Genomic DNA, 24,512 nt, shown 5'->3' with positions numbered 1-24,512 from the left:
TACAATATTAAAGCAAATCGAATTTGTTTTTGTTCTTTTTTTTTGTCTCTACTGACCCCATCCTCAGTTGGAGTTAGTTTCAGACACACACACACACACACACACACGTGCATACCTATGCCTGCATAAACACAGACCTGTGTGCCTGTATTTCGTTCAATACTATTTCTATTTCTAATAATGTTTCAATCATTTCTGTATTTTGAAGACTGTGAATTGACAAGCTTGATTTCCAAGGCGTCTCTCTCTGTTCCCCGAAATCCATTTCGTGCTGCCCACCAGGGAGGCCAGCCTCGCGTGCGTTTCTGTGTTTCCCCGGAGGAAACCCTGAACCCGATGTGCCAACTAATACACGTGTGACAGAAACACCGGGACTCACACTGACAGGGAAGCACTGAGCGTGCTTTTGTGGGAAGTTTGTCGAGGGCTGGCACCTGTGGCATCGTTGAGGCTGGCGGGGGGCCGCATGAGGCTGTCCTCGACTATCAAAGCCCGGGCTTCCCGTGTCCCTACATCCTGTGCCACTTACCCACCATGAAGTCCATCTCCTGAACGTTGTCCCCATACAAGCCGTGCTTGCTGGTGCCGATGAACTCGGTGGTCGTGGGAAGCGGCACGTGGACGTGCAGAAAGGAGAACACAAGAAGGAACGGTCCCTCACGGTGCCTGAGGACACATCAGTCACATGGCTCGTGAGTTTGCAAAGTCCGGGAAAGGGAACCACAGTTAGCGAGACCGTCCCTCCTCTGCCTACCCTAAGAGAGGCGATGCATGCACCAGGCGGCATTGTGGCTGCTCTGGACTCCAGCATCCCCCAGCGTCCGGACCGCCGCCGGGGACACATGCAGGACGGCTGCAGTCTCAGTGACCCCGCCTGACACAGCCCCACGCTTTCCCAGGGCTGACGAAATCTGCAGGCCAGAGTCACATCCAACAGACCCAAGGGATGCCAACTCTTTCACAACCCACGAGCAAGCACGGACAGAGACATCTTGGCAAGCCGTCCCCACACCTTTGGCCCTTCCTGTGAGGACACGGAAGACAAGGCTGACCTACTTCGAGCCCTGACGATCCTCCGGGAAGGCAGGTCCTCAGCTAAACAGTGCACGACTCAAATGCGAGTCTTTGGGAAATTTCTCCTCTGATGACATGTCATGAGGGGAAGTAATGAAATCATCATCATCATCGTAATGAAGTTGCACCAGGGTGAGCTGGGCAGAATGGCTGGTGTCCCTCCAAAATTGAAGCCCATCTGGAAGCTTGGAATGTCATGGCATTTGCCAATGGAGTCTTTGGGGATGTAATTAGTGGAGGTGAGGTCATCCCGGGGTAAGGTGGGGCCAGAATGCAAGAACAGGTGTCCTTCAAAGAAACGGATGGTTCGCAGATATGGAAACGCACACAGGGGAAGGAGGCTTTGGGAAATCAGAGGCAGAGGTCGGGGTCATGTATGGACACGCCAAGGAACACCCAGCACCGACAGCAGCCACCAGAAGCTAGAGGACGCCAGGAACGATGCTCCCCTCACAACATTCTCAGGGAGCACAGCCCAGCTGACACCTTCCTTTGGGACTTTCCAGTGTCCACAGCTCACAGAGAGTACGTTTCTGCTGTTTCAAGCCCCTCCGTTTCTGGTACTTTGTCCTTGGAGCCCAAGGAAGCTGCTATTTGTGCTAGTGAAGAATGAGATTATACAGATGCCGCCTTGCATGGCCAAAGGGAATCTGTAGATACAATCAGGTTCAGGATCCTGAGACAGTGGGTGGATAATCCTGGATTATCTGGGTGTGGACCCAATGCAATTACAAGGTTCCTTGCGAGAGGGAAGCAATAAGGACACAATCAGACAAACATGATGTGGGTAGGAGGTAATGGAAGCTGAGAGGCAGGGAGAGAGCTACAAGCCAAGGAAAGTCTGCAGTCTCTCCAACGTGGAACAAAGAACACTCTTCCCTAAAACCTCCCGGAATGAGCCCGTCCACCCAAAGCCTTGATTCCAGTGCCATAAGATGAGTTTGGGGTTCCTGACCTCCAGAACCATCAAATAACAAATCTGTGACGCTCTGAGCCACCCCCACTTGCGGAAATGTGTTCCAGCAGCCAGAGGAAACTCACACACTGAGAATCCAGATAAAAGGGATCTCTAGCAATCTCGAATCTATGCCACCTGTTCACGGCCACATCGCTAGTCAACAGAATGGCTTCCGAATCTTCGGGTCCCCATTCCCCTTCAACATGGTGCCATGATAGATCGTATAGACCTTCTGAAACTCAGCACAGGTTTTGGTGACGGGAGTCCATTTCCACACCCCAGCATTTGCTCCTGATGTACTAATGTAAATGGTAAGCGACAGCACGAGTGGAACAGAATCACTCGTCTTGAGCTTTCAGTGTGACGGACCCACCTTGCAACCTGCCAGTGTGTCCCTGTGCAAAACACCTATGCCTCTGCACATGTGGAAGTTACCAGGGAATAAGGCGTTTGCCCTGATGAAACCAGCCATTGCATTGCATCTACAAGGCAAAGACGGTTTGATCTCTCTCTCTGTCTGAGAGTACAAATTTGTTTTGTGTCCTCGTGGCCTATGGGGTAAGGACAAAGCTAGCCACACATGGCCCAAGATACTTTATATCAGCAATCAACTCTACAGGGCAGTCAAACACACTAGCTTACAGATCCCTACCCTGTGATGACCTCATCTTCACAAATCACATCTCCAAAGACCCAATTCCAAAGTAACATCAGATTCTGGGCTTCCAGATGGATGTGAAGTTTCTAGGGAATTCCATTTCACACTACCCTAATCCAACTCACCATGGCACAACTTCCTTTTTAATTCTTTTCCCTTTCTTTGCGTTTCCATATTTCATTGCAGCCGAAGTTTCTTAGAGTGGCATTTGTGTTCTGTGTGTCCCTGCTTAGCCGAGGACCTATCTTCCTTCTGCTTCAGCTTTATTTGGGAATGCCTGGCCCCTTGTTCGTCTTGTTCTTGCTTACCTTTCAGGATTTAGTTAACATGTCTTCTCAAGTATGGTTCCCTGATATCTTGGAAGGTTCCTACAGTTTGGACTGATAGCACCCTGAACTAATGCCCATTACCCTATTTCTTATCATGGGCTTGTACATCTAATGTCATCACTAAATGTGTACTTGTCCTCGAAGCCCAGACCCCAGGATGGTGATCAGTAAAGACAAAAGGTGAGCAAAAAAATGTGTTCACAGCCTTTTTCTGAAAAAAGATCCATCAGCTAGATGTTTCTAAATGTGGCTCCCTTGAAAACTTTCCAGTGATTATGTTTGGGATGCATAGGACTCTCTAACGATCACCACTGCCCTAAGCGGAATAAAATCCCTTATGTATCACATGCTCAGTGATAAGCCCTCTGATTTTAACTTCTCAAAAAGTTTTTTCCCTAACAGGAAAAAAAATGCAATGGCCAACTTACTCTACTATCTGTTTCCTGGCAAATACATTTCCCATTGTACATTAATATACAAACAATATGCATTGCAAATTAATAAGCCAGTTTTGTAAGTCTCAGTCTAGTGTGAGTCTACCTGCTTGGTCTGACCAAATCTGAATTTCGAGGCCAACAGAGATATTGTGATTTTAATAAGAGGAACTCAAATGAGATACCACCTCCTCAGGCACTTCCTGAAGAGTCCATGTGAACTCCAAAACACGCACTATTGTATTGTCTAGCCCTAACTAGCAATATTCCATTTCTTAAGTCAACATTGTTCAAACCATCACCTTTTATTTTTAAAAAACACTCATTCTCTTATGGTTTTTAAAAGACTCCTGTCTTATCCAAATGGCCAACAGGCACATGAAAAGATGCTCAGCATCAATCCTCATCAGGGAAATACAAATCAAAACCACACTCAGATATCACCTCATGCCAGTCACAGGGGCTCAAATGAGCAAATCAGGAGACTATAGATGCTGGCGAGGATGTGGAGAAACAGGAACCCTCTTGCACTGCTGGTGGGAATGCAAACTGGTGCAGCCACTCTGGAAAACTGTGCAGGTTCCTCAAAAAATTAACAATAGATCTACCCTATGACCCAGCAATAGCACTGCTAGGAATTCACCCAAGGGATACAGGAGTACTGATGCATAGGGGCACTTGTAGCCCAATGTTTATAGCAGCACTCTCAACAATAGCCAAATTATGGAAAGAGCTTAAATGTCCATCAACTGATGAATGGATAAAGAAATTGTGGTTTATATACACAATGGAATACTACGTGGCAATGAGAAAGAATGAAATATGGCCCTTTGTAGCAACGTGGATGGAACTGGAGAGTGTGATGTTAAGTGAAATAAGCCATACAGAGAAAGACAGATACCATATGGTTTCACTCTTATGTGGATCCTGAGAAACTTAACAGAAGACCATGGGGGAGGGGAAGGAGAAAAAAAAAAGTTAGAGAGGGAAGGGGCCAAACCATAAGAGACTGAGAACAAACTGAGGGTTGATGGGGGGGTGGGGGAGAGGGAAAGTGGGTGATGGGCATTGAGGAGTGCACCTGTTGGGATAGGCACTGGGTGTTGTAAGGAAACCAATTTGACAATAAATTTCATGTTAAAATATATATATATATATATATATATATATATATATATATATATATATGTTTTAAAAAGACTCCTGTCTTTAAAATACTCATTGTTAAATCCATTAAAATACATGGATTTTGAAAGAAAATGACTTTTACCTTTCCATAAATGAAGTCGCCTCCCTCACCATGATGGAGCCAGCACGCTCTGCCTTCATCGGTTGTTCAGTGATCTCGTGCTCGCGCATGAGGAGGCAATCCCAGTACAGAGGGGATTTGTAACTGGAGAACCAAAAGTAGCCCAGCAGAAAAATAAAAAGAATCATGGAGAATATGAAAGACCAGGGAAGACAGATCAAGCGACTCAGCTTCCCCAAGGCAGCCGTGAGTGCAGCAACGGCGACCAGCTGAATGCAGAGCCAGACTTTGCCCCCGATGGCTAATTCCGTGTCACGCGAGGGATCCGGCCAGCAAGGTTCAAACAGAGTGAATGGCATGCCATAGAAGTAATCAAACCCATAATTATATGGGTGATGGCAGTGGTCATGTCGGGAATCACAGTTTAAGCCTTCGTGCCATTTGCCTGAAATGACAAACAGACAAATAATGCATAATATGCACACACACCACCAACACTGTGTGACTTCTTTACTGCACAAAAATCTGTGTCAAGACCTGGTTGTGAGTGAACAAATAGGATGAAAATTAAAGGGAGGAAAACACACTTGTGAGTTTGCAGCAAGGATGTGAACTGGGCAGTTTCTCATTCACAGGAAGAAAAAAAGTCATAGCCACAAAGATGAAGACATGAGAGAGTCAGTGTAGACTATAGATGATGGATAGACAGGTGAGTAGCTAAGTAGATAAATAGATATTAGATGATGAGATACATATGATATAAGATGGATAGATGGATACATGAGTGGCAGATGAATGGATAGATGTATGAGTGGATGGATAGATGGACAGACGATGGATAGATAGATAGATAGATAGATAGATAGATATGATGGATGGATGGATGGATACATATATAGATAGATGATAGATATGATGGATAGATAGATAGATGATAGATATGATGGATGGATGGATGGTTGGATGAATGGATGGATGGATGGATGGACAATGGATAGATTAGATAGATAGATAGATAGATAGATAGATAGATAGATAGATAGATATGATGGATAGATAGATATTATAGATGGATAGATATGAAGGATGGATGGATGGATGGATGGATGGATGGATATGATGGATGGATAGATGGATGCATGGTTGCACGATGGATAGATTAGATAGATAGATAGATAGATAGATAGATAGATAGATAGATGTAAATTATAGCCATAAAAATAAATGATAGAGATAAGATAAATGATACATGACGAATAGATGGTGGGTGGGTAGAGATAGTACATAGATATATAATGATAAATACAAATAAAATCATGGCAAACAGATGGGTAATGTATATATGCATACATAGGTGGACAGATAGATATATGATAGATGAGTGGATGTGTGGGTGGATGGATGGACGGACACATACGTAACAGATAGATATAGAGAATAGATGGATAGATAGATAGATAGATGACAGATAGATAGTTAGTAGATGTAGATAAATGATGGAGAATGGACCAGGCATGCATGAGTAGATGGTTGGATAGATGGCTGGCTGGAAATCCCAGAGTCTCCCACTAAACTTCACTGAACTTTATTTGATAAAACTTGCCACACGTTTTGAATGGTAACAGAAAGATCCATGTTTGTCCTGTTAACATGAGGACTGTAACAGAATCTGATCATGTGTATCCACTAAACCATTAATGGTTCCCCCCATGGAGTTAGGGCCACATGAAGGATGCAGATTCATATCTCAGAGCACCTGACGGACTAAGCACATGAGAACCAGGACTACTGGCCCAGGCTTTCCAGTCCTGCACCTCCATGAAGACTGTCTCCTCTGATCAATGTCAAATTGGTTACAAAAGTCAATTTAAAATAGCATGTTAGGGGCGCCTGGGTGGCTCAGTCAGTTAAGCATCTGACTTCGGATCAGGTCATGATCTCACAGTTTGTGAGTTCAAGCCCCGCATCGGGCTCTGTGCTGACACCTCAGAGCCTGGAGCCTGCTTCCGATTCTGTGTCTCCTCCTCTCTCTGCCCCTCCCCTGCTCATGCTCTGTCTCTCTCTGTGTCTCAATAATAAATAAGAAGAAGAGAAAAGAAAAGAAAATAGCATGTTATTCTGGAGATACCCAGGTGGTTCAGTCAGTTAAGCGTCCAACTCTTGGCTTAAGTCATGATCTTACTGTCACTGACAGCACAGAGCCTACTTGGGATTCTCTCTCTCCCTCTTTCTCTGCCCCCTCCCCTGCTCTCTCTCTCTCTCTCTCTCTCTCTCTTTCTCTCTCAAAATAAATAAATAAACTTTAAACTAGGATGTTATTCTCAAGCCAATTGAAACCCAGGCTCTCAAATAAAGACAGTAGGTGTAGCTGCACTTGATTGGGGTGACAGATACAGGGTGTTGACATTTCTCAAAAGTCAGTTTTTAAATATTTTTTTTTCTATTTGGGTGATGGTTATAGGGCATAGACTTTTTTACGGAGTCATTAGTTTATGGAGTCATTAGTTGATGCATAAAGCTATTTGTGTGTTCTTGAGAGAGCTTGTCACACTTCACAAGTGTTGTGTGGTGAATGGGTCGATGTATTCCAGAGTCTGCAGAGAATAATGTAGAAATCACAGTATCATACAGAGTTCTATGCAAAGACAAAGAACACAGGATTATACAGAAGCACGTGGGGTGGCCATCTGGCAAGAACTGGGGGTCTGGTGGGAAGCGGTCTTCCGTCATGCCTGAATTCTGTCTGAAAAGAGTGAACGGGCGTCGTTTAGGAAGAAATGTGTGTGTGTTGGTCAGGGGGCATTAGGGCAGATGGTCCCAGGTGAACAAAGCATGATGAAGAATTCTGGAGGACACAGGGAACACGTTTCCTTGGGAAAGACCGTATGATAGATTAAGCAGGGTTAATTTTGGAAAGTAAAGAGAAAGCTCACAGGTAGCCCACGGAGTGGTGGATATAGAGTCGATATCACACGGAGGGCCTTCTCTGCCACAGCCAAGATGCATGCTTCTTTGGAAACAAAGGGTTTCCAAGAAAACCACATCGAGCATAGAACGACGCAGATTATTCCTTTGTGTAAACGAGGCATGCCCGTGGTCGCTTCTTACCTATCAATGCCGTACTATACCCTTGCCTCTTCAGTAAGGCTGCAAATGTTGTCTCATTGCGAGGGAGTCCAGCAGGAGCTCCGAGCGTGGAGATCACACGGCTCACTCTGTTAGAAACCATTCCTAGACGGGATGGGAAAAGAAAAGCAAAAAGCAGAAGGCACGTGCAGTGAGTAGGTTCCCGTGAGATGGAGAGGAGAGGGAGTCACGGGGAGTTCAGGAGTTGGAAGACGCAGACATGACGAGAGAGGAACAACAAAACCATCACGTGGGCGAGGAAAATCACGTCCCGCAGACAGAACTCACACCGGGCCCCATGACGCACCCCTTACCCACTTGCACACACACGCACGACACTACCAGATATGCACAAGCACACCACTCAAATAACACTCTACATGTAGCCTCTTGCAAATTTACAACAGGACTGGGTGTCATTTCAGTAGACACGCGTGACTGAACCACTAACACAGGCCTACTCTTGGCAGGGGAATCATTGTGTCGGTAAAAGAGCCAAAAAATGAAATCATGAAAACCTGAAATCCTACAATGTGTGTGTGTGTGTGTGTGTGTGTGTGTGTGTGTGTGTGTTTCTGATAATAAGTTTTAGTATTTGCAGAAAAGATGGATAAGCCAAATGTCTGTGAAAAACCTGACACTGGGGCATCCGGGACAAGTGGACATCTAGGTTTTGAACTTCTCCGAATTTACATAAAGTGAGCAGCACAGAAAAAAAAAGAGAGTCAAATCACATAGAAGTGTACTACAAGAAGAAAAAAAGAATAAAGAGTTAACGTTCACTGGACCTGATGCACCCTAGCACCCGCTAAGCCAGATATCATCAACCTCAAAAGATCTGAAAATGAGTCAAACATGTGTCTGGGCAAGTACACAACAGAACTTTTCGTAAGAGCCTAAAGCCAGAAACAATCCAATGGTTAGTCAATCAAGGGACAGATAAGCAAAGCCTGTTGCATCCATACAATGGTTGAAATGGGTGATGAACGTTTGAGACATTGTGCTAGGACATCCTCATGACAGCCCGGATTAGCGTAGGCGTGTTCTATACGTTACGTCCTTCTGAGACAGCTTCTCGTTCTTGCCCTGGGATGGAAAGTCCTGCCTACGCCTGATTGCAGGCCACCGAGGAGAAACATTCAACTCTAGGTGAATAGACATAACTCAGCCACGCAGGGTGGGCTTGGGTTGACTAGGAGAGCAGTGCTTTCCACACAGATGTCCGCAGCTGTGTGTGCATGGACGTGTGTCTGCCCTTTTTGGGGCAAACTTTTCGAAATGACCTAGTCACCTACTCACTTCCTCGTGGCTTAACATGTTCACAGAGAGTAGCAGAGGTGCGTCCATCTACACACCTGATCGGATGGGGTATCTTCCCGTGAGGAAGGCGGCCCGGCTTGGGGTGCACATTGACGCTGCGGAGATGTGGTGTTTCAGTTGTACGCCTTCCCTTGCTAAGCGGTCGATGTTAGGAGTCCTGGAAAGAGAGACAGAGGGGAATTGCAGAGGGGACAAGAGGGGACAGAGAGAGAGAGAGAGACAGAAACCAACAGCTCTGTTTGCTGTGATTCCCTGAGCTCAGAATCAGAGAAAAAGTAACTGCACACATCGCCTAATTGCCTGGTTTCTGCCCACATCGTGGAGAAAATACAGCTGAGGTTTTAGGCAGTGGCTGTGTATTGCACAGTCGATATAATTTGGTTCTGCAATGTGGTATCTACTGCATATATTCAATGAGTACATTTAATGGCACTGCCTTTTAAGATATATGTAAAATTGGGGCGCCCGGGTGGCTCAGTCAGTTGAGCATCTGACTTCAGCTCAGGTCATGATCTCACAGGTTCATGGGTTCAAGCCCTGCATCGGAGCCTCTGCTGACAGCTCAGAGCCTGGAGCTGGCTTTGGATTCTGTGTCTCTTTCTGCCCCTCCCCCACTCACTCTCTCTCTCTCTCTCTCTGTCTCTCTCTCTCAAAAATAAATAAACATTAAAATTTCTTTAAAATAAAATATATGTAAAAATACTTCTGTGTTTATGGGCTGATGAATTAAGGCTAATGACTTACACACTTTCGTTATGCCTAGCAAGTAATAGACCCAACGACAAGTTCAATGCACAGGCTCTATAGACAGACGTCTTTGCTCCAGACAAAGTTTGCAACCTCTGCCTCATGATTCCCTAGAAAGGTGTGTGGAGGTTGGAGAAAATCAGACAGACTGTACAGAAGAGAGACAGCCCCCTGGCTGGAACCCAGTAAAATGTAATGAGACCTGACTTTCTTCATAAGAGAGAAGATGGGACAATATGGAATTGTTGATTTCCACGTATAGACTTCACACGTCTAGCCCTGATGCACTCCTAAGCCTTGGCGTAGGCATTACTCATGTACATGGCCTGCCATGTTTCGTTTCGTTGCCTACCACAAAGCTCTGAGTCTATTTCATGTACATTTTTTTTCCTTCAGAATGCCCATTCTTACAATACAAGCACCTCACCGTAAAAGGTCTGTTGGCTTCCAGAATTAGGAAGGGTGCAATGTCCAGTCCCGCCGAGAAAAAGTATGCGTAAAAATCGTCGCTCATCATAAAAGTGCATATCGCAGAGGGCTCAGGACATGGTAGGTAACTACTCTAAATGCCTTGCATCTGTGAGCCCACACCTGTACACTGCTCACCTGCACGCTTGACCGATAAGAAAGATAAGAAAGACACACAGAAGTCAAGTAACTTGTGCCAGATTTCAGAACCAGTAAGTGCAGAATCAAGATTAAAGTCCAGACGGTCCTGATTTTAATATTATGGGCTTCTTTTAAAGGCAAATTCCATCCCATGAGTTTGGTTTTCCACATGATGTAGTCATAAAACGTTATCAACCTCCCAAGCCTAGACAACAAGTGAAATAGCACAGCTCAACTCGAAGCCATACCTCATCGTGTCATTGCCAAAGCAGCCCAAGTCACCGATCCCAAGATCGTCCACTATCATCAGGACAATATTCGGCTTGTCCTCATGCACCTCCTGGGCCCCACATGGGCTTAGGAGTAAACACGTCCAAGACAGAGCGATGGCGAGGATCCTGAGAAGGGACAATGGATTTTACAAGGATGGCTTCAAGAGCTACTTCCCATTACCGTGTCCCCATGAATGCAGCAGGGCTCACGGGAGACCAGGCAATCTCCCAAGGAACAGGCGAGCCTCGAGAATGTCTCTTCCCAAGCATTGACTGCCACTGTCGAATGGGGCCCACAACGTGCAAAGAGAGGCTCCCCTGGGTTTCCTGCTCACACACACAAAATGCTCCTTCAGGACATGAAGTCTGAAACCATTTACTTGAAGACAAAGCATTTCTTACGTCAGGGGCAGTAAAACTCCTGAGGTCACATCCCTGGAAGAAGGACCCCGCCGACTTTCCTTTGCACTGGAATTCAAACGCGGGTGGGCACAGAGTTTTGCTGAAGGGACATTTGGTTGGAGGGAAGGAAAACAGCAAGCCAAACAAAGAGAAACCAACCCCAGGGCAAAGGAGAAGGGAGAACATGGTTGAAGACCTGAATGGTGGAAAAGGAGCACCCTGGAATCTGAAGACTAGTTTAGTCTGCTTCACGATTTTGCTCAGCCCCCAACAAAACCCCCATTTTCCCGGAGAAATATATAATACCCTTCCCACCGGGTCCCTACTCAATTAGCAGGTAATGAATATTGGGTGCTTGAACAATTAATTGTATTATTTCCGTCTGGTTTTTATTCATGTCTGAAGACCCACCTCAAAGATTTCCTCTGGGAGGGAGGAAGCAAATGGTCACTAACCTTCCTCTGCTCCCAGAACCTTTGTATAAACATTTGGAAACAACACCAGCCACATTGAGTTGCTTTTCTCGCATCCTGTTTTGACGTCATTTCACCTATTTTGTCTTAGACTTACTGAATCCAGAACATCAGTGTAGACATCTATGGCCAACCCTACCCAGGAATGGCTGTCACCTATAAATAACAGAATCTATAAACCTGGGGAATTCACAGATGTCCCCAGAGTGTCCATTAGATTCAACACACTTGCACAACAGCAACTTCCCTCACCTGAGCTTCATGATACAGTGCCGAGTGGCTTCCTATTATTTTCTTTGGCCAGAGGAAAAATGTGCTGAAAAACATAAACATGTGTTATTGCCACACTCATTACATGAGTCCCCATTATGAAACCCTCATGAGATTACAAAGCCATTATTGCTACTTCCAACATTTCAGACTGGTTTTCCAAATCTATCAAGATATGACCTTTCCATCGTTAATGACCTACTGCTCATAGTTTATTTTTAAGGAGCTCATCCTTAGGTGCCAGGTCCTGGGTCCACCTGCTTCTTTCTGCCTCTTGAGACAATTGGCTTAGTCTCTAAAGCTTTATTAAAACACGTCTGGATGGCAGTATAGTCTTGAGGAGCAGCTGAACACAAGGGCTTATGCTCAGAACATCTAGGTCGGATGAATTTGGGTCCCCTGAAGAGAGGTAATTACTTCAATGAAGCTACTAATTTGGTTTTGTGTCAGCGCAAATTCATACGACTCTACGGTAACCTATGGATAGCTAATCCTTGCATATAAAGAGGGTGGGAACTATGATAAGCACATGATTACAACAGCGAAATATATTGCAGTGAAAGAAAACAGATACCCATCTCCCACATGCAAGCTGTCACTCCAATTTGTACTTAAAATAATATGGAGAACATAATAAGAACACCTCCTTTATCAATCTGTCTTGCCCCTAACGAGATGCCACCAGAGACCACAGAGAACGAGCCGTTGGCTAAGAAATGGAAAGGAAGCAGGGAGAACGGAGAGAAGGTGACTCAAACAAACACTGGTTTGGAATCAACCTTTCAATGCCTAAGCTGGTCCATTGGGTTCTAGAAAAGAGTCAGCCAAAGGGGTGTCCAAAGTCCCACCTCTGCCCATGATGACAGAAACTAAGCGAGAAGTGAGAAGTGTCCCACACGTGCAGCCTCACAAAGCTTCCTTGACTCACCGGTCCACAGTGTGGTCTCCCTGATGTCCGGGACAAAACAAGAAGGAGGTCTTGAAGAACACTTGGTTCTCCTCAGCAGCCGCCTGGAGTCTTTAGCTGAACGTCTTACCTCTTACCTCTTACCACCTGTCTCTGCGATGGGGAGGCCGGTCCACGCTCTGCCCACCCAGATGGTTCAGATTTGTGAGACACAAATGAGGCAACCTGATTTGCCTCCCTGATTTGCATCTCCTGATACAAGCCCAGGGAAGGGAGGGGGGGAATTACAGTCAGCGAAACACTTGCAACCTTCCTTGCAGTAGCTGAGTGTTCTTATCTGTGACTAGCACCAAAATGATTCATCAAGACGAAAAAGGCCAGCCCTCCTCCGGAAGAGTCATTGTTTGATCCTGTCCGTTGGATTCTGATGACTTCAGGAACTCTGGCATTGCCTCGGGGCGATCTGTGAACCCAACTAACGGAGAGAAAATACGTCTCCCTGACCCCCAGGCTTATTTCTGAATTCTGTTTGGCAAGGTAAAGTTTGGGGAGTAATCTGGGGGCTCGTGGACCTACTATTTGTCAACATCGCCATTACGCACTAAGTGAAGCAGAGTGAAACAGCCAGTCTTCCGCATGATGGACAGATCTGGGTGTATAAGAACCAAGGCATTGTCATCCTACCCCTGAAGAAAATATCATGAACACCCAGTTAAACAAACCAGAGCAGTTTGCCTGGGGATTAGCTACACAGATTGTCATCATGGAGCCCTGTTTCACCAGAACATAGTGTGTGTGTGTGTGTGTGTGTGTGTGTGTGTGTGTGTGTGTGTATGTGTTTGAGATGGGATATTTTATTCAAGGTGCTACTGCGTGACTCCATCAACTGTAGATACCAGATCCTGGACCGTCAGACCCAACATACAGATTATCCCCAGGGCGCCTTTGTTCCCTGGGGAACTCTGCATTGGAATTGTCTAAAAAGACCAAAAATCATGTGTTAAGAAGTTCTGAACCCATTCTCCAGGATGCGTACCACAGAGGGCATACCAATATACCATGTGGCACTTGGCTACTATCCTTGAAACACATGAATCTTTTCTTAATGTTTATTCAATTTTGAAAGATAAAGAGAGACAGAACATGAGCAGGGGAGAGGCAGCTCCAGGCTCTGAGCTGTCAGCACAAAGCCCGATGTGGGGCTCGAACTCCTGGACCGCAAGATCATGACCTGAGTGCAACTGAGATACTTAACTGACTGAGCCTCCCGAGTCCCTCTTGAGACATACATGAATCTTAAGATATAAGCCCTCACAGGACACTTGAACACGATGTTGAGTAGAGGCAACCATTCATGATCCTGTTGGGCGTAGTGTCTCTGCCCACGTCCCTTGATAATTTGGGGTGTCCCCCTAAAAAGGGGTCAGCATCATCATGCTTCAAGACGATCAGGTGGTGAAGTTTCCGCAAACCATCCCAAGTGACGCATAACCAGATCTAGACATGAAACATGCGTCAGCCAGATAACCGATGATTAATTAGTGAGGCGAGCAAAGTCCATGAGAACACAAGAGTTCCGCTCCTCTCTGATGTGGACCATAGTCTGGGCCAAACCAAGCAAACAAGCACAAACCCTCCTCTGTCTTTCTGACATAACAACGTTGCCTATCAATATCCAGTGTCAGGGAAGCCTTAACACGCACATCACGTTTGCAATAAACAACACACTCAGAATAACCCTGTACGGAAAGTAGCGAGACTCCCCCCACAGATGTTGGAGACCTAGTGGTTGCACCTTTGAGCAAAACTACATTCGTGCAATGAAATTTTAGCAGATGCCAGCGAAGCATTTGATATCTATGGTACACATGGGCATTATAAAGCTGAGTGGCATGCCTTGTTGCTCAACAGAGACTCTTGAATTCCAGAACAGGAGGGAAATGTAGAAGTGACAAGGTGGGATAAAAGATCGCACAGGAACAGCTGAATGCATCCTCGGTTGAAATGAGGACACAGATGAGAACATGGAAGGAATTCTACCCGGGATGCTGAGGAGTTGGAGGGATCTTGGAAAGGTAAGTCTTGGACTGAAGGTGCCTTTCAGGCAGGTGAGAGGGTGCGGCGTTGCTCGGAGAAATCCACACAGGACAGGAGAAAATCATAAATTAGAAATCGTAAAAATGCTGGGAACTTAGCCATCGCCACCCAGCACTTGGATCCTGGCACGCCCCAAAGGACACCTGCTCCGTGATTTACGCCCCAGATAAAGAAGCAGCTTGCTGTGTTTGGAACAAACACGTTTGAAAAGCGGCCAACATCAATCATAAAGGAAATGTGACAATGCAGATACATCGGCTGGCTCCCTCAAAGCCACTGTAGGAAACCATTTGCGTCTCTAGTGGTCCTGAGAAGTGTGTTCGATTCCTCCCCAATGGCACAAGGGACCCCGTGGACAGGCTGAAGCACCGTGGGCCACGGCAGTGATATTTGTGAGGCTGAGTCCTGGCTTCGGGACCCGACAGCCAGCCGAGGCAAAGAAGTCTCCTCCCAGGAAACACTGCCCATGCCGATGCTGCCACAATCTGCACCCAGGCTCGCAGACCAGGATAGACTTGGAGAACAACACGCCCGAGTTAGCACGGCACACAGAGGCGTGCGTCCCGCAGCCACTACCTTGACGTCACCCCGTCCACGCAGGCTCTCGGGGGGAGACACTAAACGGATTGCTCTATAACACATGGGGTGAAATCCCAAGCTCATAGGATTGCAGATTTAGCAAGTAGATGCCCAGCTCACTGTGAATGTCAACGAAACGAGCCATATTCATTTTCGTGCAACGTGTCCCAGACACTGCGTGGGTAAGCTCACACGGGGAAAAGGACGTGTTGCTTATCCGGAATCCGAATCTAACTGGGGCATCTGGTGTCATGCCAAGCAACCCCATAGACAGTGAGCTACGGCTCTGAGAGCAGATCGGTTTGAAGGCTTCGCAGATCACCAGTATGAAACTGGTTAATGTAATACCTGACCTCAGCGGTCAAAGTCATTCTCAGACCACTTGACACAACTCATAAACATCCACCACTAAAAAAAAAAAACAAATCCCTTGGGGCACCTGGATGGCTCAGTCGGTTAAGCATCCGACTCTTGGTCTCAGCGCAGATCTTGACCTCAGAGTCATGACTTCAAGGTCCGTGACCAGCGTGGAGCCTTCTTGAAAAAATGTCTCAGCAAACTGAGATGACAGGATTTCTTTTTCTTTTTTTTGAAAAGGGACCATGTGTGTGCATATAAGGATGTATCTATGCGTCCGTATACCTGGGTGTGTGAGTGCATATGTGTGTGCATATGTGTTTGTGCATGGATGTGTTTTCGTGTGTCCCTTGGTGGTGCACATGAGCGCTGTGTCTCTGTGTGCCTGTGATACCACACTCTGGTGTTGGGAGTTCTGCCCAATGAACATAAGAACCACAAGAAGGAAAGGATGAGGTCTTGCTGTTGTTTATACAAGAAACAACACGTGGATGGCACAGTCAACGGTTTGGATGGCGAATTCGCTCACAGCTCCCGTCCCCTCCAATGGGACACGTGTACGTCCCGTGGGGAGGAGGCTGTGAGGCAGGACAGCGGGAGGGTCCACACACTCAGGAGGCATCCAAACCCCTCTGGGGAACAGCCCAACAGGGTCCTCACTTTCCAAGAATCCAACCCCTCTCCACACCTCTAACAAGGCAGACCCGATCCGGTCCAACACACCCCAAAGACACATCAACCGTTCCCCTTGCCCGCACCCAGTAATCCCACCAAAAAAGAGACACCCAAAGCTTAGATACAAGGAAAGTAACTTGACCCTGGAAAAGATTCCAAAACACAGACGTCCTTCTAAAAATTCAGAATACGCCAGGACACAGAATTTCTGCGTAAAGCAGAGAAGCTGTGCTCAAGCCACTAATGGATGTCATCAGTAGACCTTTGGGACTGGAGAAAGGTGGGGGGTGGGGCACTGTGCAGAAGCAGTAACGACACCTCGCGATGAGAAATCGTTCCTGCATTCAACCTGGCAATGGTTGTCATAACATGATGAAAACCTACAGGACGTGGGATGAAATTCATGAGAGGCCAGTGGGAACAGCAAAGTGTGTGGGCAGACAATGGTTGCAAGACGGACAAGCTCTGTGATGAAAGCAACTCCAGAAAGACAAGAAGGAACACACATACACACACGCGTGTGTGCGTGCACACAAGATAATCCAAGGAAAGCCAGAAGACTGTCTCCATGAGCCCCAAAGACAGATTCAAACTACTGTTGCATCAGAATCCAACAAAATGATCAGAAGGGACACATCCTGGTCATTTGTCTGCTTGTTCTCAGCTTCAAGGGTAAAGAATAAACCCAGTGCTGGGGAGATCAGGAAAGAAAAACAAATCGAGGGGACATTTAATTGAGATACGCGTTGGTCTTATTCGGGAGCAGTGGACCCACAAGTCTGGAAGCTCAGAGATATAGACACAGGCAGTGTGCAACTTGCCTGGGGCTCCTGCAACAACTAACCACAAACTTGGTGGCTGAGAACAACACACATTCATTCTGTTCCCGTTCTGGAGACCAGAAGTCTGAGATCCAGGTGGGGCAGAGGGCTGGCTCCCCCCGGAGGCTCTAGGGGACAGGCTGTTTTGTGTCTGTGTCCCAGCTTCTGGGGGCTGCGGGCGATCCTGGGCGTCCCTTGGCATGTCCCGCCTCTGCCTCTGTGTCTACACGGCCTTCTTCCCACGTGTCTGTCTATGTCTGAATTCCTCCGTTTTTATAGGGGCACCAGGCATATGGGGGTCATGTCCCAGCTGGGTCCAGGATGACCTCACCTTAACAGAGCTGATGATGATACCTGCACCAACATTTGTTCCAAAGAAGGTCACATTCTTATCCGAGGTACTGGGGAATTAGGGCTTCAGCATGTGATTCAGGCACGAGGGACGCCATTCAACCCACAAGACGCCCTCAACCCTCAACCTCAACACACACACACACACACACACACACACGCACGCACCCTGTTCACCTAGCTCCTCTCTGATGGCCACCCCGGGACGTCCCTCCTGTCCATCCACAGGCTGTGCTCCACTGTCCTGTCACCCTCCAGAAGGTCTCTTCTCTCATTGGCTCATTGCACGCACCCCTGCCTGGCAAACCCTACTCTGGGAAGCCACTTCCGATGACCCGTTGTGCCCCATTCGAATGTCAGGTGCGTGACAGCCAGGAAAGGCTTTGCCACCTGCCTTCTGCAGTCATAGCACCCGGAGGACCTTCACCAAGCCCAGGTTCCCAGCTCATCACTTCAAGACGGAACCATGAAGCCAGGTCCTGTTTTATGCCTTGACTCAGTTGACTCCCCTGTGTATTTGCAAGAAAACAGAGTCCCATTAAAATGTTGCAGTTCACGCGAGCAAACAAGGCTGTCCAGCAGGGATCACCAAACCTAACGTGGTCCTGAGTGCTGCAGGGACAGGAGCTCAGGAAACGCTTTTATCCAGCAGATGCAGCTAGGAGGTTGTCTGATCCCCTCTACGGCATTTGGGGAAACATAGTCGGCTGGCTCATCATTGTTGGTTCTTCTCAAATTTCGTGTCCTCTGGTACAGAAGCATTCGCAGGTTACGGTTTGGTCTGCACACTGTTATGCCATCAGACCCACCTTATTTCAAGGCAGTTTTTTTTAAATGTTTATTTATTTTTGAAAGGGAGACAGAGTGAGCAGGGGAGGGGCAGAGAGAGAGGGAGCCACAGAATGCGAAGCGGGCTCCAGAGCCCGACCCGCACACCACGCGTCTCTTTTCTCACGCCACATGTTCGAACTTTGTTTTTTGTTTTTTTTTTTTATTTTCAGACCAGCCACCAGCCTGCTAAGACCAGGTATGCAGGCAAATCAGACCAGGACCTCAGAGCTTCCTAGTGCAAAACATCGCTGCTCCCTGAAAGCCTGACCGGGCTTCTCTGTGGCCCCAGAGACACTCTGACGTGTCCAGAGTCCTGTCCAGCCACTGTCAATAACCTTCCCATTTGCTGAAAGCCATGGGTGGGTTCAAGGCACGCGTGTCAGAGGCGCTGAGTCCCGAGGGGTTTCCGGAATTTTCTGGAAGAAGATTTTTGCATGTAAACCACGGGGCGGGGTGCGAGGTTATGCGGGCAATTTCTCGTTTTGGACTGCAGTGGGTTCCTCCGTAGTTCCTTTTCTTACGACAGGTGTCTGTCTCACCCGTCCCGGTTGCTCAGCTATCCTGACAACACGGTCGGGATCTGGTCTCAACCTTTCTTCCTCCCGGCATGTCTCTCGAGCCCTGAATCAACACCGGGTTGAATCCTATCAAACCACTGTGCGTGTAGGTCATGAGCTGCCACGCCGAGACATTGTCATGTGGTTCAACCCAGCAGGCTCAGCCCCTGCCCCTGCGGACACCTAGGCGAGTCACAGACTCGGAGAAGGACAATCACTGGGACACGCTGGGCGGCTGGCATCGTGCTGACCCAGCCGTACCTGTGCAGGCAGATGCAAAGGCGAAATCGGGACGCGGTCAATGCCACGTAGAGGTTGTACCTACCATTACCTGCAGCTGTGACGCGAGCTTCTTCTCTGTGGATCCACCAGGATATTAAATTACACCGACTATGGAGGGAGTGTGACGGGGACACTGACGAACACATTGCTCCCTTAGGCTCAAAGATCCCACAACTGTGAAGTGAGGGGGGCGGGGCGTGTCGTTTCTGGGAGAGCCAGCAGAGAATACATACAAATCTCGAATTTAACCAGCTTCCCACTCCATTCTCCTTCCTGCGTCTTTCTTATTTTGTTTTTACGATGACAGAGAGGGGCAATACATATGATGCACAAGACAGGTACCATAGGCTCAGCACGAATCACCACCGACCCCAAGGGTGCTGCAAGATTCAGACTTATGCCCGTCGAGAAACACTTAGCCAGACAGAAGACGGAAAGCGTTCGCAGAGACTAAAATGGCGTGAGAGGTGGCCAAAGGGCCATCGATTGCCGGCATGTGCTTCGCAGAGCACGAAAGGCAGGCGGGGACCGCCCTCAGTCGCCCAGGAAGGTTTCTCTGGTCTTAGTTGAGGAAGTCAGAGTTCCTACAGCCAGGGCACAGGTACTCACATGCGTCAGGGTCAGGACTCGGGTAGGAGATAGTCTGACACGTAAGGCAGTTTGGGCAGTAAGGCAGTCCACGGCTCATTAGAGGCGCCCAAATCCGGGGCTGAGGGCTACGGTCGTTTCTGGAACCGCTGAATGTCCGTTTTTGCTGCGGAAATGACCTTTCGCTGTCCTGCTGGTAAGGACGTACACTCTCGTGCTCATCAGCTGACAGCTCAGAAGTTCTCCTGAAAGAGCCACCCAAGGGGGCCTCACCCATGCACCCTCCCCTGGGATCTAAGTCACAGCTGATCTCCTGACACCACATAGCCCCACACCATTTCGGGGAGAGCAAGTTCTCGCAGCTGCCTCACCCTTGGGCAAGGATTTGCCGAGTTTCAGGCAAGCTCGTCTTAACTTTCTCACAGATGGTCGTCCTTTTGTGTTTTTCGCTTTAAATCAACAACCGATTTACGGGCGCCTGGGTGGCTCCGTCGGTTAAGCATCTGACTTCGGCTCAGGTCATGACCTCAGCGTTCGTGAGTTCAACCCCTGCATCAGGCTCTGTGCTGACAGCTCGGGGTCTGGAACCTGCTTTGGATTCTGTGTCTCCCTCTCTCTCTGACCCTCCCCCGTTCATGCTCCGTCTCTCTCTGTCTCACAAATAAATAAACGTTAAAAAAATAAAATAAATCAACAACTGATTTTACTTTATCACTTGTCCGTGAGTCATAATTTGCAGTGATGATAGCAAAGTGAGGCTAGTGGGATGAGCCCCAGAGACAGGGATCCCTGAAAATATTCTTGGAGTTCTTCCTATGCGTTAAAAAAAAAAATCATTCTAAATTATCTTTAGAATGAGGTGGGGATGGGAAGGAAACACAGGTATACACAACACAAACACAGCTCTCATTCAGGACCTGGGCTCCCTGGCTTGGTCTGTTTCTAAGAATGTGTGCTTTTGTTCTGTTTTTACTCCTTAGAGCGTTTTTCTACAGTAGGTTATGATTCTGACCTGTTTTCTTTGAATGGCAAAGCTCCATAAATATGTGTCGACAAATGAGGAAAATTACACTGGAGTCTTAAGTGGGACATTTAGGGCTATATTTAACGAAGATATACATATATTCTTTATATATGCTATATTATACTATATTATCTTACACTATACTATACTATGTTATATTATACTATACCATAGTATCGTATAGTATATTCCATTATATTATATTATATTATATTATATTATATTATATTATATTTGGATTAGTCAAATCACTCATTCAGTCCAAAGTTTCTTTCTTTCTCTTTAACCTTTTTTGAAACCCTAGGTTATATTATACTATAATATATTATACTATATAGTATATATGTATTATATAATACTATATGTTATCATATATAATAATATATAATATAGTATGTATTATAGTATAGTATACTCCATTATATTATACTATATTATGTTATACTATGCTATACTGTACTATACTAAACTATATTATACTATTCTATACTCCGTGATATTATACTATATTATGTTATACTATATATACTATTTGAAATATAATACATTGTATTATACTATTCTATATTGCATTGTACTATATTATATTATACTGTTATATTATACTATACTATATTGAATTGTATTGTATTATATTATACTATATTATATTATATTATACTCCATTATATTATACTATATTATGTTATACTATACTATACAATGTTATATTATACTATACTATATTATAGTATATTGTATTGTATTATATTATACTACACTATTATATAATATTATATTATAACATAATAAATGTAATGTAAATTATATATTTTATATATAGTAATATTACAATATCTTAAATATAAATTATATGTAATTATAAAATACATGTTTATAACATTTATACACTTGCATATATAAAATTTATATATTTATATATAAATTATTATTTAAAATAAATTATACATATTATGTATAATATCTACAATAAATGTTTACATTTTATATATGAACTTATACATATTTATATATAAAATATAATATAATATATTATATTATTTTGTAGATATTATATAATATATTATTTTGTAAACATTTATTATTACTGTATTATATTTATTTATTACTTATTATTTATTTATTCTATGTGTTCTCAAAAGAACTAAGCATCGGGTTCACATTTTTATTTTCCTACGAATTAGATGTCTGAAACATGAAACGTTGTCTTTGGGGGCAAAATGGATTTTCATGACAAAAACATGTAATTTAAATCATCATTCAATTTTTTTTTAATTTTTTAATGTTTATTTTATTTTTGAGAGAGAGAGTGTGACTGGTGGAGGGGCAGAGAGAGAGGGAGACACAGAATTCGAAGCAGGCTCCAGGCTCCAGGCTCCGAGCTGTCAGCACAGAGCCCGACCCGGGGCTCGAACTCACAAACCCGGAGATCATGACCTGAGCTGAAGTTGGATGCTTAACCGACTGAGCCACCAGGCGCCCCATAATTTGTTTTTTTTTTTTAATGAAAAAAAATTTCTCTTAAGTATGGGACCTGACACAGAGCTCAACCTCATGACCCTGATCACAATCTGAGCTGAGATCAAGGGTCACAATCTGAGCTGAGATCAAGGGTCACGACCTGAGCTGAGATCAAGTGTCAATCTCCTTAGCACATTGAGTCACCCAGGTGCCCGATATTATTGCTTAATCGTAAGCGAGTATGAACTGATCTGTGCTGGCAAGATGCTGAACCAAATCACAGATCCTCCAAGGACCCAGCCCACACCCCCGAGCCCGCTTCGAGCAGAGACTTTGCTTCTTGAAAAACCTTAGGAAGCAGTCAGCAGTGTTAGAAATTTAATTTTAAGGGCGCCTGGGTGGCTCAGCCGGTTAAGCGTCCAGCTTCAGCTCAGGTCATGGTCTCCGGGTTTCATGAGTTTGAGCCCCACATGGGCTCTGCACTGACAGCAAGGAGCCCCTTGGGATTGTCTCTCTCTCCCCCTCTCCACCCCTCCCCTGCTTGCACTGTCTCTGTTTCCCTCAAAATAAATAAACTAATTAAAAAAAAAATTTTTCATAAAATAGAAATCATTTGTAACTCTTTTGTCTGGTAAAGAAGTATGATATAATAACCACCAGAAGAATTTCAAGCTAAAAACAGTAAAATGGTGTGGAGGTGCTATACTGGTAAACGGAAAAAAAGATTTCACAGAGAAGAAGCCGTTTAGACTTTCTGACTAGTGAATAGAAGCTTTTTCCTATTTGTACCTTTTTTTAAGAAAACACGGGCAAGATTGGATCTCGAATGAACAGTGACTGGTTGCGGAGGAAAGGATTAAAACGTGAGTATAACAGTGTTATCTTTAAACATCAGTATTCATAGAGCACTAGGATGGCCACTGACCTCTCCCGCGGGCACAGGGATAAAGCCGACAAAAGACCTGGGAAGACCCACACTGGCTTTGCCCCTGTGGCTTTAGAACATCCGTGTCGGTTCAGGGAAATCCTTACACGCCGTGAAACTCATTGTCCCCGGGTGGAAATGGAGGTCACGTGGCGCATTCAAAAACACCCTAATCTGTGCTACACGAGCTGAGCCGTCATGGTGGACCACTTCCCTCCAGATTTGGGGAACCCAGTCTCCTCTGTTCCCAGAAACCAGAAAGCTGGCCAAAGCCCTCAAAGCTCCCATTTACAGCCCCAAAGTTCTTTCTAGTCCTTGAGAATTAGTGTTCCGTCACTTGCTTTGCATATGCGCATATGAACCTACAAGAACAGAACACTGCCCCCCTCCTCCCAAAAAAGGCTCTTTTTGTGTCATTTTGTCATGGAAAAATACGCCCAAGAAAAAGCACAACTTCCAAGTGTGGCTTGATGGCGTTTCTGCTAGGTGAAAGGAACAGTGACACCACCCTCCAGGGCATCTAAATTGTGAAATATATCATATTGGCTTTTCCATTTCTCTTCCAATATTTGTAGGATTTCGAGTTTCACTTCTTCTTTGACCCTCATATTGGAGGATCCTCTTTGACCTCCTTTCTGTCTCTGTCTCTTGGTGGGCAATCTACTTAGGAGTTTCAAGATGAAATGTGTTTCTCAGAGGGACAAACACCACTCTGTGGTGAAAACGAGGACAGAAATAGATCCGAGGAAAACAAAGAACTATGTGCATTTCAGTGTCGTAAAGAGGAGCTTGTTCAGAGGTATTTGTTACATGGTCAAGGATGAGTGGCAAAACCTAAGGTATTTAGACTGAATTAAATGCACGTTAAAGATGCATCGGTTTATTTTTTTTCTAATTGATTTATTTGGGGGGGGGGACATAAGCGGGAGAATGGCAGAGAGAGAGGGAAAGAGGGAATCCCAAGCAGGCTCCACACTGTCAGTACACAGCCTGTTCGGGGTCTCAAACCCAGGAACCATGAAATGATGACCTGAGCCGAAATCAAGAATGAGACGCTTAACTGACTCAGCCACCCAGATGCCCCTACACAGGTTTTATTTTTAAAACTTATGGGTCAGGGGCGCCTGGGTGGCTCA

At 45.7% G+C, this 24,512-nt stretch overlaps 1 protein-coding gene across 2 annotated transcripts in view; it reads right to left on the bottom strand.

Annotated features, from left to right (window-relative positions):
* Positions 1-20,185, bottom strand: part of ARSF (arylsulfatase F) — a 30,485-nt gene extending 10,300 nt beyond the window's left edge. The window contains exons 1-7 of one of the 2 annotated variants that reach the window (XM_019431195.2): positions 19,988-20,185; positions 11,904-11,967; positions 10,753-10,902; positions 9,184-9,305; positions 7,811-7,933; positions 4,724-5,147; positions 530-666 (exon numbers count right to left, since the gene is read on the bottom strand). In XM_019431195.2, the coding sequence (XP_019286740.1) occupies positions 530-666; positions 4,724-5,147; positions 7,811-7,933; positions 9,184-9,305; positions 10,753-10,902; positions 11,904-11,914 (967 nt within the window). In that variant the 5' untranslated portion in view covers positions 11,915-11,967; positions 19,988-20,185. Of the gene's footprint in view, positions 1-529; positions 667-4,723; positions 5,148-7,810; positions 7,934-9,183; positions 9,306-10,752; positions 10,903-11,903; positions 11,968-12,849; positions 13,009-19,987 lie in introns of those variants that run through there. The other variant, XM_019431194.2, reaches the window with a different exon arrangement.
* Positions 20,186-24,512: the final 4,327 nt, after the last annotated feature.

This window comes from Panthera pardus, unplaced genomic scaffold (assembly GCF_024362965.1).
Source record: "Panthera pardus isolate Hobbes unplaced genomic scaffold, ASM2436296v1 HiC_scaffold_27, whole genome shotgun sequence".
NCBI classification, from domain to species: domain Eukaryota; kingdom Metazoa; phylum Chordata; class Mammalia; order Carnivora; family Felidae; genus Panthera; species Panthera pardus.
Note: the sequence above shows the minus strand (reverse complement) of the source record. Positions and strands in the feature narration are given on the sequence as shown.